Source organism: Lemur catta, chromosome 1 (genome assembly GCF_020740605.2).
Source record: "Lemur catta isolate mLemCat1 chromosome 1, mLemCat1.pri, whole genome shotgun sequence".
Lineage (NCBI taxonomy): Eukaryota > Metazoa > Chordata > Mammalia > Primates > Lemuridae > Lemur > Lemur catta.
Window position 1 is genome coordinate 73,347,683 of NC_059128.1, and position 20,634 is coordinate 73,368,316.

General features: G+C 33.9%; 1 protein-coding gene across 1 annotated transcript in view; it reads left to right on the forward strand.

The window, feature by feature from the left end:
* The window catches only part of SPRED1 (sprouty related EVH1 domain containing 1), a 100,441-nt gene that overhangs the window by 36,890 nt on the left and 42,917 nt on the right, over positions 1 to 20,634 (forward strand). The window contains exon 2 of the mRNA XM_045527967.1: positions 12,970 to 13,144. Within this exon, the coding sequence (XP_045383923.1) occupies positions 12,970 to 13,144 (175 nt within the window). The remainder of the gene's footprint in view (positions 1 to 12,969; positions 13,145 to 20,634) is intronic.

The window sequence follows — 20,634 nt, forward strand, 5'->3', positions numbered from 1 at the left end:
GGTTGACAGAGTGATAAAGTGCAAAAAACATGGGCTTTCTATTCAGACCTTTGTTTGAATCCCTGCCCTGCCACTTAATATCTGTGTAATTTGGTATGGAAAAATTGAGGAGTTAAGGAAATCTCACTGTAAGAAAAACTAACTCTGAAACTAAATCTTACGTGGTTATTTTAGTTTAACTGGAGAAATGTTATCAGAGGGAGTGTCTTTGTTTTGATTCCCCAAAGGGATCCCTGTTCTTTTGGTTAATTAGCAGCTGCCAGGCTTTCTCCTCAGAAGGCTTGATTCAGAGGAGTATATGTCCTGACTTTCCCCTCTTAAAACCTACTCTGTGCCAGCACAAATTGGCTGGCAGATCTGGTAAACTCCCTGACCTGATTTCTGTCCCCAAAACTCCAGATACATATTTGATGTTATTTCAAAATATTCTACCATGGTCCTCTTTTCTTTTTTTATAATGTGTTACCAGAATTTTTTTCTACCTCTGTCAGTGATATTTTTGATGGTATGTTGTTGCAAGTTACATTATTTGTTGTAAATCTGTTACAACTCAGATCATTTTAAAAAATCTGTATGTGTAAGAAATAACTAAAATCATTTCTTACTGATTTTTATTCATATACAGGTAGATTATTATGATCAAGTTACATATAATCAGGCAATATTCATATTCTCATAGCTGATATTAAAGTGAATTACAATGAGCAAGCACTCTTTAATCAAGGTATGTATGTAAGTGTCCCCCATCTATTTTAGCAGTTATTATATTTTAAGTAGTAATAAAGAGTTTACCAAATGTGTTCTTTATGGAAAAATGACTTTGGTTAACTTTTTGGTTCTGGTCGTCTGAAATCTTGATGAAGATGGAATGTCAGCCGTGTTAAAGGTAGCATTGTTGATTGATAAATAGTGTCTGGACTAGGAGAATTCTGAATGAACTATATATATACCTTGTGGAAAGCCAGAGTTTTGGTCTTTTTTTTGCTGGGACTGTTATGAGATATTCAAGCCAGGAGTAATTCATCCATCCACCTTTGGGGAGTCATTCCCTCATTACTGAATTGTCATTCAAGGAGCAAGAGCAGCCTCCTGAATTGTTGTGAGGACTCCTGCTGAAGGGCAGTTTTGAAGCTGCCCTGCTGTGTTTCCTGTCCTATATTTTGAATTAAGAATGCTAAATATGTCCTATTCAAGTTCATAGAAACTGAGATTATTTGGTTCTGCTGTAAACAACTCATTGAGAATGGACATTGCAGACATCCTTTGGTGTTATCATTACTTGCATATGAAATAATTTTTCATTGTTGTAGGGAGAGAAGGTTTTAATGGAACAGGAAAATGTTGAATGTCAAATTTAGCCCTTGCTATATATGAGATACTATGGGTGGTATAGGGAAGTGTAAGATGTGGTAAATAGGAGAAGTTTAAAAAGTTAAATAATAGATATTAGAGGAATCATAAGGGTAGTAACTAATGAAAGATACAGAGTTCTTAATATATCCTGGATACTGGTTTCTTATCAGATATATGATTTGCAAATATTTTTTCTTACTCTGTAGGCTGTCTTTTCACTTTGATAACATCCTTTGCTATTAAAGAATTCAAGTTAGTTATTTAGGTTATTACTTATTCATAATTATTATGAAGTTATTAATCATGATGTCTTATTTTTTTTGTTTGGTGCTTATGCTTTGGTGTTATCTAAGAATCCATTGTCAAATCCATGATCACGAAGATTTACTTATATATTTTTTTCTAAAGGATTTATAGTTTAGCTCTTATATTTAGGTCTTTAGTCCATTTTGAATTAATTTTTGTATATGGTATGAGGTAAGAGTCCAACTTTATTCTTGTATATGTGGATATCCATTTGTCCCAATATCATTTTTTGAAGAGACTGTTCTTTCCCCCATTGAAAGATCTTGCCACCCTTGTCAAAAATCAATTTACTATAGATAAATGGGTTTATTTATGGATGCTCATTCTTACATATGTCTATTCTAATGCCAGTACCACAGTGTTTTGATTACTGTAACTTTGTAGTAGGTTTCAAAATCAGGAAGTGTAAGTCCTGAAGTCTGTGTTCCTTTGCCATGTGGTCTTCTTGTGTTTTGACGGATTTCCTTGAATACCAGGAGCTTAAAAAAGAAAAGAAAGAAATAAAAACCCAGTCTTTGCAGATTGTGTCTGCATGATGGCATAAGTCCTTTACTTCCTTACCCTTTACTTCTGCTTGTGCCAAGCCTAGAAATTGTCAAAACTTAGAGTCTCTCAGGTCTTCTGAACATGTATCCTGGTTTGGGTATGCATGTGGCTTTCTAAATTCCCCAGTATGCAATCTTGATTGCTATAATTCCTTAAAGAAACTTTCTGTCCAGCTTTTTCTCCCAGACTCTTTTGTGCATCTATGTTGTTGGCCTCATGTGTAATATTTTGTCCCCTCTGCATGGCAGCTGGTTGTTTTTTGCCTTAAAAAATGTGTTTGAGGAATGCAGATACCTTGTGTCAGTCCTTACTGTACATCCCGGCTAGTTAAAACAGAGCACATTTCTTTGACACTAAGGTCTTTTCTATTCCCATTGGAACCTAGGACCAGGAACCTACACTGGATATGTGAGCTGCCATCTTCAAGACCAGTGCTAAGGAGGGGTGGGGACAGTAAGGCCAAGAACAAGTTGCCTTTTTCTTGATTCAGCCTTTGTTTATCACTTTAAATCTTTGACCATTTTCTAGAGTTCTGACAATTTAATTCTGACAAATTTTACTCAGTCTTTCAGTGTTTCTTTCAAGGGATGAACTACTTACTATGCCATTTTTATTGCCATCCTCTTTTTATTTTTTTAATGTAGCTACTAAAAAATTTAAAATTATATCTGTGGCTTGCATTATATTTCTTTTGGACAGCACTGCTGTAGGATGTTAAATTTTCAGTGAAAATTGAGTCAATTTATGTTGCATTTGGAAGGAACAAATGTCTAAAATTTTTAAAGGTCCCACAATTGCACAATCGAATTAGGATTAGCAATTTACTATTGTATGTTTATTTCCAGATTAGGGTGGCCTTTATAGAGGAAGTCTCTAAACTGCCTTCTATAGGATGAATGTTATTAACATTGTGTATTTATGTACCTCCATCACTAAAGACTCCTAAATTTTGCCTGGATTCTGACTTAAGTGTTTATGTCATCTTATACTGTCTATGTCTCTCCAAAGCTACTCTTGATAGGTATTTATGAGAGGAGCCGAACATTTTTTATGCCTATTTATCTGACTTTTCTTTGTTGTTTCTGGATTCAATTATGCAAATGTTTATTGAATGCCTATTTTGTGGAGATACTTCTAGGTCTTCCAAATGTTAGCCATATTCAGAACACTCAGATGTTGGTGATTTTTCATAGTATATGTGGAGATACTCCCCCCCCCCAGATTATTGTGCTGATTAATATTGGTTCCTGCTACTGACTCCATATCTTTTAAGTATCCCCAGCTTGGTTGCCTGATTCCTGAAGAATTGACATCCTAGATATTCAGAGTTGGCAGCTTACCCTTGTTATTCTTCATTTCCCTGCTATTAAATGTGGAGATGTTATGTACATTCTCAGCATAGGTAAAGCTGCACTCTAAAAACTTGGCTTTAGGCACATTTGGAAAAGTGAGTGCTCCTCACTTGTACCAAATGAGTTACACATACAGAACCTTACAGAAGGAGCTGACAACAGATTCAAAAGTTGTGGATACTAAAGGTAAAGGATTCTGCTGGCTTTCCTAGTGAAAGCCCTCTTCTAGTGTTGACAATGAAAGAACTATATCCTCAGGAGGATCACTGAATCACTCTGAACAGAGAGAATGGTGATCTCTCACTGAACGCTCTTGCCACTGCCCTGATGAGTGGAGGGTATTACTTGATTCCAGTCATAAACCCACAATTGTCATTAATATCTTTGGTAGCACAGATAATACCAGGCAATATAATTTTACTAAAGACATTGAGAAATAAGAGTAATAGACTCCTATGCTTTCTTCCTACCTGGTAAAAAGTAACTTCTCATGTAACTATTAATATATAACGGCACACACAAGGATGTCATGTACCTAACCTAAATTGGAAAAGTGGAAGAGTATCCACTTTTTGCTTTAAACAAGAATTACTAACCACAGTTAACCAACAAGTATCACTTATCTCAGCCTTTTACTTTCACCTTACTCCATGGAAACATTTATAAAAGGTACGTAACCCAATCACAGGCAGCAAGGAAGACTTCCTGAAAAGTAAGAAATATAATGAATTATAAGTTAGAGATCGTCCATGTTCACTCTGGAGTCTGTAGGAATACCTCTCTGAGAAAGCTATGACTTCTTTCAAAGGGTAGAAGTTATATTTCTCCTATCACCCAAGAACTCCTTTCAAGCATATCTTTTCCTTCTTGAAATCTAGGTCTCTGAAATTCCTTCTCATGCCTATCTACCTTCTGAGTTCACATCTCTTCTCTTAGGACATGCCTGTTTTTTTGTATATCAATCATGAGAACATCCAATCTTTTTTCAGGCAAGTCCTTATTTGCTATCTATCCTATGATTTTCACAGAGCAGCCACTTTAATAAGATGAGCCCAACGTCTTTAGAAGAAATACATGCATATGATGTGATTTGTGGGATATTCTGTAGAAGTATATGGAAGGGATTGGGATGTCAGGCTATATTTGAGCAAGTTGTCATGATGGGAGAAGGATAAATTGTGAATAGATGTGGACAGAGAAGTTTTGTTGGTTCTTTCAAGTTGATGAAAGGGGTGTATTGTGCAGGGTTTTGACATTAGGAAGGGAAACAAAGCTGTTAAAATCAGTCTGTATACCACTGAAAATTCACCTTTGTATTAAAAGGGTAGATGTATAAAATTTCTAACTCCAATTACAGAGACAAGTGTTATTTTGAGTTCATAGCCCTTCTGGGATTGTGTGTGTGTTTAAGTGTACGAATTTAGTGAATTGATTTTTGAATGAGTAATATGTACACATGATACAAAAATTCAAAAAATATAAAAGGGATATTTAATGAAAAGAAAATTATCTTTGTACCTCTGTCCCATTTCCTCTCATTAGAGAGACGGTTACCAGCTTTATTGTGTAAAGATTCTGTTCATATACAAGCATATGTGTGTATGTTTTTCCCTCACAAATGGTGGCATAGTAAACATATAACTTTTTTTTTTAGTTCAAACTCATGTTGTTCAACTAAACATGTAATTAAAAAAAACAAAATAGAACTTGCAGATCAGCTCACTTGACTATAAATAGCTTCCTCATTTTGTCATCACTATATAGTATTCCATTGAATAGATGTTTTATAATTAATTAGTTTCCTGTTTCTCATTTAGGTTGCTTTTATTTTTTTCTGTTGAAACAGTGCTTGTCTTTAAACTATGCTCATAGAGGTATAATTTAATACATGTAAAAGGAAATGAGTAGAAGTACAGTTTGCTGAGACAGGGAATATGTGCAACTTAAATTTTGATAGATATTTCCAAAAGACCCTTCAAACATGTTCTACTAATTTATACCTATACACACCATCACCGACTCCTGTGTTAACAAATGTCTTGGTATTTGGTCACTTTTTAAAAATTTGCATTCCTTTTATCGTGAATAAAATTGTTTCTTTTTATTATGTATATTTCATGGCATTTATATTTTTCTTCTGTGGATTTTATTCGTGAACTTTGCCAGTTTTTCCTCTGGGTTGTTTGTCTTTTCTTACTGATTTTTTTGAGTTACTGTTAAGGTAATATCGTTTTTTCCATTATATGTTATTTGTGGTAGAATAATGTGTCCAGCCCCTCCCCAAAGATGCCCTTGCCCTAATCTCCAGAACCTGTGAATATATCAGGACTTTGCAAGTGTGATTAAAGTTATGAACTTTGATGTAGGGAGATTGTCCTGGATTATCTGCATGGGTCCAGTCTAATCACATGAGTCCTTAAAATGTAGAACTTTTCCTGACTGTAGTACTGTGGTCAGAGAAAGATAAGACTATAGAAGAAGGTTCAAAGAGAAGTTAATGTACCTGGTTTTGAAGGTAGAGGAAGGGGGCCATGAGCCTAGGAATGTGGATGGTGTCTAGGAACTGAAAGGCAAAGAAATTGTTTCTCTTTTAGAGCCTCTTGAAAGAAATGCAGTGCTGCCAACACCTTGATTTAAGCTGAGTGAAATACTTTGGGCTTCCAACTCACAGAAGTGTGTAAATTTCCATTGTTTCAAGCCATTAAGTGCGTGGTAATTTGTTATGGCAGCAATAGAAAACTAATACATATGTTATACATTTTTTTCCTCTCAATTTGTTACTTTTGTCATTTGTCTTTATTTATGGTGTTTTTCTATGTAGGAATGTGAATATAGTTGAATTTATCCTTTTATATTTTAATGGCCTCTGGATCTTAGGCCTTTCCCACTATAAGATTATTTTTAAACTTCCCATATTTTATTTTAATGTTTTTATCTCATCATGAACTCTAGTATTAATGTTGGCTTCCTTTCTTCTATGTTGTGATTTCTTGTTGACAGTGAGTACTATTCATTGTTCAATTCTTCTGACATAATCCTAGAGAGCTTCAAAATGAAGGCATAGTATCAGTGCTAATAATTAAGGAGTCATGGGGAATGGACAGTAGTGGTACCAGAAGGCAAGGAACATCCAAAATAGTTATAGTTTGAACTACTTCGGCAGGTTGATGTTGCTGTCTAGCAGAACCTAGAATGATTGATGATTGATTGTAAAGGGATACGGTAAAAGCCTCTATTCAACCTTCAGAATTTAGTTTTAGTTCTCCTTGCGGAAGACCTCCCAGATACCTATTACTTCATTAGATGTATGTGCTTCCATCAGGTAAGCACTTTGTGGAATTCTTAGATAACTAATATTTGATATTTGGCTGCGCTTAATAATTCTTAAAGTAAAAAGTTCTGAAAGAGGGCTGTCTTCTGGGTGTGTTATATACAAAACCATTAATACAGAAGGAGACATATTTGGACAATTTGAGAATACAGAACTGTAACATGAAGTTGACTTACTATATAAAGTCATCATAATAACATTTATCTGGCACCTAACTATGAGCCAGGCACAATGCTAAGCACTTTATATGCATGTCCTCATTTACTTCTCACAACACTGCAATAAATAGTTATTATCCCCATTTTATAGACCAGGAAAATGGGGGCACAGAAAGCTTAAGTACTTTGCCCAAGATTATAACTTTTAAATGGTAGCCCTGCCTTTGAAACCTAGGAGATCTGACTTGTTTTGAAACAGAATGCCATGTGATGCTTTGATGATTACTACATGGAAAATAATATTTGCTCTAGTTTTTAAAGTTGATAGTGCTAAAGGAGTAATTCAGATCTTCATCTTTCTAATCAAACTCAGTTCTTAATTTCTTTATCTGTAAGATAGAGAAATACCTACCTCATTAGGGTTAATGCAGTACAGTTCTCTTACTGCTCTCGTTCTTAGATCTTTTAAAGCAGTAATCATTATATTCTACTCCCTTGCTTATTATCATCCTGTGGTCTTTTTATTAAGAGTACTAACCTTGAGCATAATATGCTTTTCCTCCTCTGCTTATGCCTACCATTACCCTTTGAACTTAACATTGGTTCTTAAATATGACACACTTGTGTCATGCTCCCTCCAAGATGTGTCCTTAGCCTTTTTTCTATCTAATATACTGCTATTCAAAACACACATCAAATATGAATACTAGTAGTCTCCTATATTTCCATTTTGTGGTAGTATATCTTTGTCTACTAGATTATAAACTTCTACAGGGAAGATACCATAAATTTTCAGTTTTGTTTATGTAGCTTATAAATTCTCACTGGTTAAGTGAATAGATGAATGAGTAGTAATATGGTTATCTTCTGAATGTCCAAATTCTACATAGTTTAGAAAGTAAGCACTTAAACTGTGAAATGCTGTATCATCCTAAACTACTATTATTAAATGCTTACCTTTTGTCCTATACTCAGTCTCCTTAATAATGTTTAATATTTGAATGGTAAATGTTTACTTAAAATATACTTTAGAGAGCAAAAAGATGTTTTGTCATTATAAACATCCCTCACTGGAAAAATAATTCTTGTACTGTACAGATCTTAATGGATTCTAAGAATCTTCTCAGTTAGAGGGGGCATTTTGTTTTGGTACTGTTATAGTTAGAAATGGAAAACATTTATCTTTGTTTCCTGTGCATAGATTGCTTTCATATCCTCAAGCAAGTTTTCCCTCATCTTTTGTATTAGTTTCCTTTTGCTTCTGTAACAAAGTACCATAAACTTAGTGGCTTAAAAAAATGTGTATTACAGTATGGAGGTCAGAAATCCAAATGGGCCTCACTATGCTAAAATCAAGGCGTTGGTTGGGTATATCACAGAAAAGAGAGAGTTACAGAGAGAAGAGAAAGGCAAAAGACAGAATTTATTTTAGAAATGTTAAGCTTAAGAACAGTCAGCCAAAAACATTATAGATGACCAGCAGGCAATTAGAAATGTATCCAAATTGAAGAAACAGATCTGAGCAACAGCCAGAGCTGTACAAGTCATTGTGTTTCTTTTGTATAACAGTGGTTTTTAAATTGGCAGGTCAGGGTAATCATTGATGCTATTGAAATTGTGATTAAAGCTATGTATTATCTCCCATGAAGAAAATACACATATGGCCCCAAACTCATATTTTAATACAATTTTGGGGATTCATAATCCCTTTCAAGAGGTTCATAAAGCTGAGATTAAGCCTTTTTGGTCTAAAGGGGAAAGATCCTCTTCTGTAGATTTTTAGGTCCTGTGATTTATAGATTCATCAAGGTATCTTTTTGTTGCAAATTAGTTACTTGAGTGCTAGTTGAGTGGAGTTACAGCATCCTCTCTGAAGTAAACCATAAATTATTACACTTCCAAGGGAACAAAAATATGTCAAGTAATAGTCACATGTTGCTTAACGGTGGGTATACATTCTGAGAAGTGCATTGTTGGGCGATTTTGTTGTACAGCATAGTGTATATTTACACAAACCTAGATACCGTAGCCTACTACACACCTAGGCTATAGGTGTAGCCTCTTGCTCCTAGGCTATAAACTTATATACAGCATGTTAATGTGCTGTAGGTACTTGTAGCACAGTGGTAATTGTGTATCTAAACATATCTAAACACAGAAAAGGTACAATAAAAATATAGTGCTATAATCTTATGGGACTACCATTGTATATGGGGGTCCATTGTTGACCTAAATATGGTTATGCAGCACATGACTGCATTTCAAAAATGAAACCAGTATAACATCAATTATTAATAGAATTCCATAGTAGTAAATATTGTGCCATAGTGCTTGGTAACTTTTTTTCCCAGTTACTTGGTTGAATGGAATACATGTTATGCTTAACGTATTAGTTGGTAACAGTAAGGATAGGGGACAGATAGAATTTTAATTTGTAAACATCATGAGCAAATATTATTTTACCTCATGCTAACAAAATTGAACTGGTTAATAAAAGTACTATAAGTTTGTGAAAATATTGGTTGCATTATAATGCACGTGTATGTCTGCAGTACAGTATCATGTTCACGTTATCTGGCTTCTTGATATATTCTGGTCTCTCCCTGGAGTCTGTATGTTCTTTAAGGAGCTTAACAGTTAAATATCTTAAGTGTTTTAAACCTGATTTTTCTTTATAATCCACACATAAAACAAAGAGAAAACATTTGACAAAATCTCCAGACTATGTCTTCCTTGGGCATTCTACTTTTCTAGAAGTTCGGAGGGTATACAGTAGGCTTGGTAATCACAAAGCAAGAGTGTTCTGCAGGGGAGAAAAGAACTAGAAGAGGAAGGCGGCCATGGACACTTTGCATTTTAGACAGTTAAAACTACTAGGGCTTGTAAAATTTTCTGTAACTAGACCCTAATTTGATAAGAACTATTTTACCAATATGCAAATTTGAAAATACTGCCATAATATACATTTGTCTGCAAAATGTAGTAAAGTATTACTTTAGAGTTATTCTGGCTCATATATAATACAGTATTGATATTTCAAAAGAAACTACATGGATCCAGTACAACTGAGGCAAAATTTGTCGTGTTTGGTTATCTTCTTTTGCCTTTACCTTTATTGAAATACCAGTTGAAATTTTTAAAAAATGAAGCTAAAGATGCATATTGTGTTTATTTATAGTAGAGGTACTTACTCCAGCCTATCCTGGAAGAAGGATTCTAATTTGCAGTCTACATCAACCCAGCCTTGTGAACCCTTACCTCCTCCTCTGACTACTTCTTTGAGTTGAGGATTGGCAAGAATTGGGACCAGATAAGAATCAGAGCCTCTGAATAACTGAATAATTAAAAAGCTTAGAATAGTTACCTGTAAAGCTAAAACCTTTTAGAGCTTCTGTGTAAAAGTTATTGTGACCCCAATCAGAGAGAATTATGGTTTACCATGTAAATTTGACTATTTCCCAGGTCCTTACTGGCTTTGAATTACCAGGATGGCACCTTCTTTAATTTCCAATGCTTTGTTGTCATCATCATAATAATAATTAATACATATATAGGGTATATTGTGTGTCAGGCCTTGTTCACATTTATTAAAGGTGAGTGCTGTCATTTCACAGATGAGACTGAGCATAATGACTTAGTAACTTGCTCAAGGTCACACAGCTAATAAGTTGCTGAACCAAGATCCAACTTATGAAAGTTTGACTCTAGAATCCTCACTCTTAACCACAACACAGTATAGCTTTAAAAGTATATTCTCTGACAAAAGACTTGTGTCCAGAATATATAATTTCTAAAAATCAATAAAAAGACAGCATAATAAATATGGTCAAAAGACTTGAAAAAAGATAAATAAGTGGCCGATAAGCACATGAAAAGATGTTCAGCATCACGAGTCATCAGGCAAATAGACATTTAAACCACAATGAGATACCACCGTATATTCACTACAGTAAGTAAAATTAAAAAGACAAAAAACACCACGCATTGGTGAGGGATGTGGAAGACCTGAAACTATCATACATTATTAATGGGAATGTGTAACAGTACAACCACTTTGGAAAAGAGTTTGTTAGTTTCTCATATAGTTTAACATGTGTATATCTTGTAACCCATTAATTCCATTCCTAGGTGATTAAGAGAAATGAAAAGATGTTCACAAAAGAACTTGTACAAGAATGTTTATAACAGCTTTGTTCATAATAGCCAACAACGAGGAACAATCCAAAAGTCTGTCAGTGTAAAAAAGAATAAAAAAATTGTGATATATTTATTTAATTAGAGTACTACTTAGTTAAAAAAAAAATTCTGATACCCAAAACAACATTAGAGAAGTAAGACAGAAAGGGTACAAGTTGTAATTCTGTTTGATTCCATTTATATGTAGGCCCAAAACAGGCAAAACTGATCTCTATGTCCAGCATAAGGGAATTTTCTGGAGAGTTGAAAAGATTCCATGTTTTGATTTTTCATGTTGGTTATACACGTGTCTTTGTTCGTTCAGACAGCTATAGCAAAATACCATAAACTGGCTACCTTATAAACAACAAAAATTTATAGGCTGGGAAGTCCAAGATAAGGTGCCAGTAGATTAAGTGTCTTTTCAGGGCCTATTTCCTGGCTGATAGATGGTGCTTTCTAGCTGTGTCTTCACATGGTGGAAGGGTGAGCTAGGATTTCTGGGGTCTTTTTTATAAGGGCACTGAAAATGCCCTAATCATCACCTAAAAATCCCGCCTCCCAATACCATCACCTTGGGGGTTAGGATTTAAACATAGAGTTTTTGGTGGGGGGACACAAACATTTGGATCATAGCAACAAATGTATTACATTTGTCAGAATTTGTTCAATTCTGTATGTTTAAAATCGATGCTTTATTTTACATATAATTACAGTGTTATTGTATGTAAAGTATACCTCAGTAAACATAAATATATAAAGTTAAAAAAAGCAGGGGAGAGCTTTCAGATAAGCACAATAACAACAGAAGTAGCAGTTGGCAACTTAAAGCAGACATATGTTAAGAACCACAGAATTGTTACCTAGAACCTCAATTGATATTCATACTAACCAAGGCGTGGTTAAGTTACATTCAGTATACTTTTCTAAGAAGTCAGCAAGATATACTACTTTTAGAAAGGATTCATTAATATTTATTGTATTAAAAGTTTTCAGAACTAAAATGCTTAGAGGTGAATTGTGTAGAACATTTAGTATATTAAACATATTTTCTAGATTTTGTGTAAAGAAGAGTTAGTAATATTGGGAAATGATTCTGAAATGAAACTAGAATGTAGTTTCTTTTAAGAATAGAGACTGCCAGAAGAAAGGTATGAAAGGTTTCAATAGAACAATTTGCCTTTTAATTAATTTAAACAGAACATTTGTCTAAGTGGTTTAGATTCCCAGTTGGTAGAAAAAATAAAATGTGGCATCTAAGCTAAGCATGTTTGTTTCAGCATTTTATTTATAATGTATTCCAGAACTGTTAAGAAACTTTGAGATGCCACAATTAAATGTGCTAAAATACAGCAATAATTTATCTGGGTTATAATATTACAGCAAAAGTGCATACATAGACAAATTTGATGGTAACCTATGTAGTTTGTCAGTATTTGTCTCTGGGGTCCTTTACAACTTGTTCCATGGCAGCCAGATGTGCTTGAACTACTGAAATGATGAATTGAAATAAGAGGTCTGTAGTCTTTATAAGGTTATTCTTCAAAATAAAGGGTAACCTATAAAGTTAGTTTGTGGTTTTTGACCTCGTCAAGTAGGTTACTTTCTGTGGACTGTCATGGAAGTAGTAAATACTTTAGTCACCACACATTAACTAATGTGGTGTTTGGTTTCTGAAATAAGACTGACAGCTTGGCTGTTTTTTGTTTATGGAAAAGCTAATTCCTGATCTTTGCATCTATTTTAGTAATAGTTATGCACGAGTGCGAGCTGTGGTGATGACCCGAGATGACTCAAGTGGTGGATGGTTACCACTTGGAGGGAGTGGACTAAGCAGCGTCACTGTCTTCAAAGTCCCTCATCAGGAAGAGAATGGCTGTGCAGACTTTTTTATCCGTGGAGAGCGACTCAGGGACAAAATGGTAATGAATTATGTATCTATTGCTATAATGTTAGAATATTTTCTGCAAAACGAATTATAATTCTGCAAAACTAAAATTATGGTTAGTATACTGTTACTTATGAGAATTATATTTGTCTATGAAACAATGATTAAGTTTCTAGAGCTGTTTTTATGTTAAAGACAGTGAAATATGACATTTTCCTTTTTACTGGGACTGGCATTAGTGTATACTTGTTGGAGGTGGGGTGCTGCTTTTCCCTTTAGGTTTAATGCAGGTACATTCATGAATAGTCCCCTTACTATTAAACTAGTTACATCCTGCCTTCCCCTCTCCCCACTATTCCTTAGACTAGAGATTGACAAACTATAATCCACAAGACAAATTCAGGCCTGCCACCTGTTTTTATATGGCCTGTGAGCTAAGAATGGTTTTTATATTTTTAAATGGTTGAAAAAAAAATCAAAGAATAATAATTTTGTGAAACATAAGAAGTATATAAAGTTAAAATTTCAGTATCTGTAAATTAAGTTTTATTGGAACATAGCCAAAGTCATTCCCCATATTAATTTACTTATTCTAGGCTCATAAAACTATCTGGTGCCCAGCATAATTTTTAACACTGTTATCTTTGATTCACGTGAATCTTTTCTTACATGTATGTATTTTAAAATTTCAGTCTAACCTTTGATAGTGTCAGTTATTTGCTCTCTTTTAATTAGTTTGGAAAGCTCTTTCACCTTCTTTATTTCATTTGTGACCCAAAAACAATTATATCAGAAAAAGCTGAGTTCTGTTAGTGTTATTTCTACATTAAGGAAAAGGAGAACATACACTTAGAAGCAAAATCAAAATAAAGTGTCAAAAAATTTCTAAGACCCTTGGAAATAACTAGAATTCTCTTTAAGTATATATTTGTGAACCACTTTATTTAGCACCTGTGTTATTTCTATTGGAAATGTGTTTTAAGTTCCAAATAATTCTTTCATACATGAACATTTTGAATACAACCTACTTTTAGTTTTGGATCTTGGTTTCTTCATATTTTTTTACCACTGAATCATTTCAGTAATATAGAAAATTGCCTAACTTGACTGTACCCCAATTTCTTCCTCAGTTAAAGGGAGTTATCCCAAATCGTCTTGAAAGCCTTTCAACTGTTTTATGAGATTATAATTCACCTGTGTTACACCTTGTATAATATTTCTCAATTATCTGGAATGTGCTTTTAGTATTGTAGGAAACCCCAGTTGAAGTCAGAAGAGAATATATAATAATAAATTTAATATGTCTCTTGAAAACGTTTAAATATTTAAAGGTGGTTCTGGCCTTGAGTAAAATGGTATCTGGCATATGCTAATACTTTTTTGAGCTGGGAGACATCTAAGAAAGGGCCTATGGTGGCCTGTCCTAGAGTATAATGCTTCTAGTCTGAGCTAATGGTAACTGGAGAATGTTGTTAGAGAAGAAATTGTAAATTTTAGAAACTGAGTAAAAGAGTGAAGATCTAAGTCATCATTTTATAGTGAAACTTGTTTTAAGTAAGAATAGAAAAGTTGAAGAAGGAAGTTAAATATGGAGTAAGAGTTGGAGGAGAAAAAAAGCTTGCAAGAAATACAAGAACAAGGAACAAATGACTAGGTGTGAAATAAAGAAAATCAGTGAAACAGAATATTGGATATGATGAAGATGAACAGTTTACTTTAGGATAATAAGGGACCAAATCTATATAACTGGTAGTGAGGCTGATCAGAAATAGCTCAGTTTGGTAGATTAGGTGGTTGTTCAGGGTGTGGCTTTAACATAAAGCTAGTGAAAATCAACCTGGAATTCAAACAGAACACAAATTTATTCCCTATGACAGGGCTTAAAAATAAAGAGCACTTAACCTAGGCCCAGGGTGGAGAATCATGGTAGACTAACAAGAAAATAGATTCTTCTGCTAGAAGTACTAACCAAGAATCAGAACACCTATTGTTTCACCTAACCATTTCTCCTTGTGGAAGCTTGTTATTTGTGAAACAGGGATAATGAACATATCTTAGTGTAGGCATAATGAAAAAAATGACTTTCAGTTGGACAGTTGCCATTATTTCTTACAGGAGTTAGCTATAGTAAAGCATTCTAGGTTATGGGGACTTGTATGATCAAGGGCAGAGGCAATTACTCATGGCTATAAATTAAAATAGTAAAGTCTTGTGGAGTCTAAAGACAAATGATACAGTGACATTGAAATAAGCAGATTAATTAGCTGCTTCTGACCAAGACTGGTTCTGAAGAGCCCAATAACAGAATTGAAGTATACACGTATTCTTTTTCATTATTACTGCATTTTTGGAATCATTAATGTCCATTTCTGTAGGTATTTTTATTGATTGGTTTTATTTTAATCCATTTTTCTGGGTTCCAGTTTCTTGAATTTTTTTTTTAAAGAAGTACTCTGTGATTACTGAGTCTGTAAATCTATAAGATTCCTCCTAAATTAATGATTGCTTACTTTTAAAAACCTTCTCAGTGAATAAACAGTACATTTTAATAGTTGTTTCTATGTTATAGTTAATTATATAAAAGATACTTGCTAAACACTGTTCTGTACCTGTTTTTCCTGTTGGTCATATCTTAGAATCGACTACCTTAGGTGAATTCTAGAAGTGAGATTCTTGTCCCTCATACCCATGAATAAAACCTGTACCGTTTAAGAAAGAATAAATATTATACTAAGAAGAGGAGCGTATGGCCACTTGTGTGGCTACTAAATCCTAGATAATATTCTAAAGAGTGTTCATTAAGTTAGAATACTGGTAATAGTAGTGAAGAAGGAAGAGGGCTTTTCTCAATGATGAGAGAACCACTTGGGCTGAAGACTTTTCCAGCCTTTGATTTACAATTACTTATACTAAAAATAGATCTTGTTACACTTCCCAAAGGTTATATTTCACCCTTACAAGAAAAGGAGAACAGGCCGGGCGTGGTGGCTCACACCTGTAATCCTAGCACTCTGGGAGGCTGAGGCAGGAGGATCGCTTGAGGTCAGGAGTTCGAGACCAGCCTGAGCAAGAGCAAGACCCCATCTCTACTAAAAAAATAGAAAGAAATTATATGGACAGCTAAAAATATATATAGAAAAATTAGCCGGGCATGGTAGCACATGCCTGTAGTCCCAGCTACTCGGGAGGCTGAGGCAGAAGGATGGCTTAAGCCCAGGAGTTTGAGGTTGCTGTGAGCTAGGCTGACACTATGGCACTCTAGCCAGGGCAAAAGAGCAAGACTCTGTCTCAAAATAAATGAATAAATAATAATAAGAAGAAAAGGGGAACAAATAAAGAGCAGGCTGTCCAGGACTTTTTCAAGAAGACATCATTTCGTGTAATTGGATCATTGCTCATTTGTTTCATTCATTCGTTCACTCAGAATGATTAGAAATGATTATTTCCTGTGTTGATTACCTATAACTTACTTTGCTTTATGATGCCTAAAAAGGTAGAGTTTATTTTCTGTGTTATCCTTTTGATACTTTAAATTAGAGCTGCTCAGCCTGTGTGCCAGGAATAGGTTAAAGTAGCTGTAGACTCCAGACTGCCTGCCTTAGAAATGCTACTTCTCTCTGTGTGCCCAAGGAGAAATGTTGGAAAGCGCTGCTCTACGTAATTGGCTTTCATACTTTATTGATGATTGAGAAAAAATTTGAAAGGAACACCAGGCTTTGGTGTTGTAGCCTAAGAAAATGAAAGTACTACCTATCTAGCAGACATTTGGGGATGGAATTGTCTTTATCAAGAACAGATTCTTAGAGCCTCTTTCTTAATGTATATAAACTGTATCCTCCATTTTATTCTAAATGTTTACAGCCCTTAATTCAGCTGTTGATTTGTGTAGGTAATTTTTACATAGAGCTCCACATTCCCCATGATAGAAACTTTCTCTTTTACATTTAGTTTTCATTAGATACAGTGGTTCTTCTTTGTGAGAAGTACACTAATATCTTACAGATGTTTTATCAAAATAGGTTGTTATTTGACCATTTTTAGTTGAACTGTATGTGATACGTAAATTTAAAACACTGGATTATACACTTTTAGATTCTTTATAAGTACTCGAATTAACGGTCAATAATATAATAACATAAAAAGTTTGCTGAAATATCTATTCACTACTGACCACAGTTTTTAATTACTATGGGGATCTAAAATCACTTTTTAAGAAGTTTACACAGTAGACAACAAAATAGTGTAAATTTGCTAATTTTATTAAAATTTGCTAAAGTTATGCTTTTTTAAGTATATTATGTGCTAAGATATTATAAAAGATGGAATAGGCTAAGTAGAAGGATATAGTTAGGACTCCTTTAAAACACCTGAATTACTGAAGATGCTCTGTGCAAACAAGAAAATGCAAGGTTATAAAACAGCTACCATTATAAACTTAGAGTGACAAAGGTAATATTGAAATGGAGAAATGAAAAGCAAGAAATAGTTCCAGTTTAGGAAGTTGCCAAAGAGATTAAGGAATTGTTTGTAGGATTAATAAGTAATTAGGTTGTGGATAAGTTTTTTATATAGAAATTAAAGTGCCTTTAAAATGAATGGGTCTATTGTTCAAAAAGAACACATTTTTAAAATGGGATTTCTTTCCTGTTATTGGAGCTTAAAACAAAATTAGAATATTTGTTTTCTAGAAGGAAAATAAAATAGTTATAATATATCAGTAGCTTTATTAAAAATGAGACTCACTCCCTTTCTATCATGGGGAAATCTTAAAAGACCAGGGAAACATCTTTCTGCCTTCGGTTGAACTTTTATATAAAAGTACAGAACAAGAATTTCCTGCTAAGCTTTTCCACTGTGCTTCTGTGAATTATTCCATTGTGAAACCTCAATCCTCCTATAGAAGTGCTCCTCCACTAAAAACTAATTGCCTTAACTAGCTTTTCCTTAGGATTCAGCCTTCTTAGCAGTTTTGTCTCTTGAAAGATACTAGGTTCTTTAAAAAAAAAAAAACAAAAAAACAAAGATATAGGTTCTCTTATTCACTGTAATACCACAGAGTTAATACATATGGTGCAGCATTTTTATTATTCCTTATTCCCCTTACAAGTTATTACTCAATCGCCCACATACATAATAAATCCCATTATTGACTCTATGTCCCGTTCAGATCACCATCTTCTAGGTTTCATTTTCAGCTACTGACCTTAGCAGTTCCTTCCCATAGTCAGCTTTTCCACATCTGAGCCTCATCATCATTCTTGGCTACTTTTCTTTGCAGTCTTGACCTTCTGTTCTTCATTTCAGCAAGCTACTTTCCTGGATCTGGTTGTTACCCAGAACTGTTCCATTTGAGGAATTTTATAATTTCCTGTCATTTATTTTTTATTCTCTTCGTGCTGCTCTTTGATTTCATATCTTCTGTATTACTTTTTGCCCCCAATTTTCTCCTAATTTCACTAGATTCCTCTCGCTTCAGTATCTTTTCTATTATTTTCTTTTTTAATTCAATCTAAATTTTTCCTATCAGTCTCTTAAACCACTCATTCATTTCAGTAGAGACAGTATGTCTACTGAACTTCATTCAATCCTACAGTATTCCATTTTAATACTCCCTTTTTAAAGATGAGTCTTTCATTCATTCATGCAACAAATATTGTTGAGCAGCTACTGTGTGCTAGATACTGTTTTAGGCACTGGGAATATATAAACAAAGGCAGAAATCTCAATTCTTAAGGGACTGGACTATATGTTGTAGTGAGGGATAGGTAAATATTATAATAAATTAAGTAAAATAAATAATACGCTAGACATTGCTAAGGGTAAAAAATTAGGGAAAAGAAGTATAGGGAATTTTGAGGGGAGGGGTAGAGCTTGGTTAAAATATATAGAAAGAGTAGCCAAGGAAGACCTTAGTGAGAAGGGTGGGTAACATTTGTGTAAAGATGATTTATGTTATGAATAAGGCATTATGTTTTAGTTTTTATGTTCAGATCTTAAATCTTGAGGAGTACTAAAGTAGAATGAATTTATCTTCTTGATTCAGTTCTTAACGCTACCGTATATAAGATCTTGAACTTTTTGATTTGGTGAATGGCATCAAAATGTGCATCAATAACAGATAAAAACCTAGGAATTATCAATGATTCCTTCACTTACTCAAACAGATCTTTATTTTCCCCCTACCCCCCAACCAGGTGTACCTTTGACTTTACAGATCTTTATTGTTGGTTTTATTTCATTCTTTTAATCTCCGCCCCTCCCATATCTTGCCTGTGTTACTGCAAATAAGCTTCCTAATTATTTTCATTGCCCAGTTTTACCTAGCTCCTTCTAGCTTCTCTAGCTACCATAAGGAAATTTCTAAAGCTTGGGTCTAATATTCCCTTAGTATTCCCCAATAATTTCCTAAAGATAATTTCATCTCTTTATCTCAACATAGAAAATATTTATAATCTGGTCCTTATGTCATTTGTGTTTATCTTTTTCTCAAAGGCAATCATTTTCATGTGTTATCAAAAGCAACATGCATTGAACTTAAGACAGTGCCCTCCCCTCTTTTACATTAATAAATATGGAACTATAAAGAATAGTATATTAAGAGTTTATGTGGAATAGAGAATGCAGGGAGGCATCTTGTTAATCCTCAGGAAACAATAATGGTGGGGAAGAGTTTCCTTTTTATTTTCACAAATAGAAAAATAGGAAAATTGGGTTAAAGTAGCTTAGGCAAACGAATTTTGCTGTGAAGAATTGTGAGAAACACTAATAATGACGTTCAGCCACTTCAAAGTTTACCTGTGCATTCCAGGGTCAGTCCATTGAAAATGTACTCAATTGTGCTATTATTAATGACTTTCTGTACAAAAATGAATTTTGTGACTTTCTCCCAGCAGTTGTTTTGCAACAGTTAATTCTTTAACATTGCCAGTATTCTTTGAAGATGAAAAAAAATCTGCATGTTATATTTCTATACCCTTTCTTTTGGAGCCTGAAAATTAAGGAATGTGAATATGTCCCAGATTATCTTCCTGGTTGCCTTTATTTTCTCTTATCAGACAATTTCAGCTTAATACTTTCACCTTTCTTCAGCACACTTTTTATTGACTATTTCCTCCTTACTCTTCATTTATTTTAAACTAGCCTCATTCCATTATTTAGTTATTTATTGATTTATATTGGTTGATTTGGTCTGTCAGGCTCATCAGGATTATCTTGTCTTAATCTTTCTTTTTAAAAAATTAAAAAAATTTAATTATGGGTGTGTAATAGTTGCACATATTTATCCTCTTTCTCTTTTATGCTTTATTGTGATATATCTCATAATATATTTCACATCCTTTCCGTTAATTCCAATTGCCATTAAACTGTAAAAGCCTCCCCAGTAGCTAAATTAAAGCCCAAACTCTGACCTCAAATTATTGATCTTATTAGCTTTCCAAATGTTGCCTTACTACTTTTATTAGAATCTAAATTATAATTTGAATGTGTCATGCTTTTAATTGATTGGCTGATTGTATTATTCCT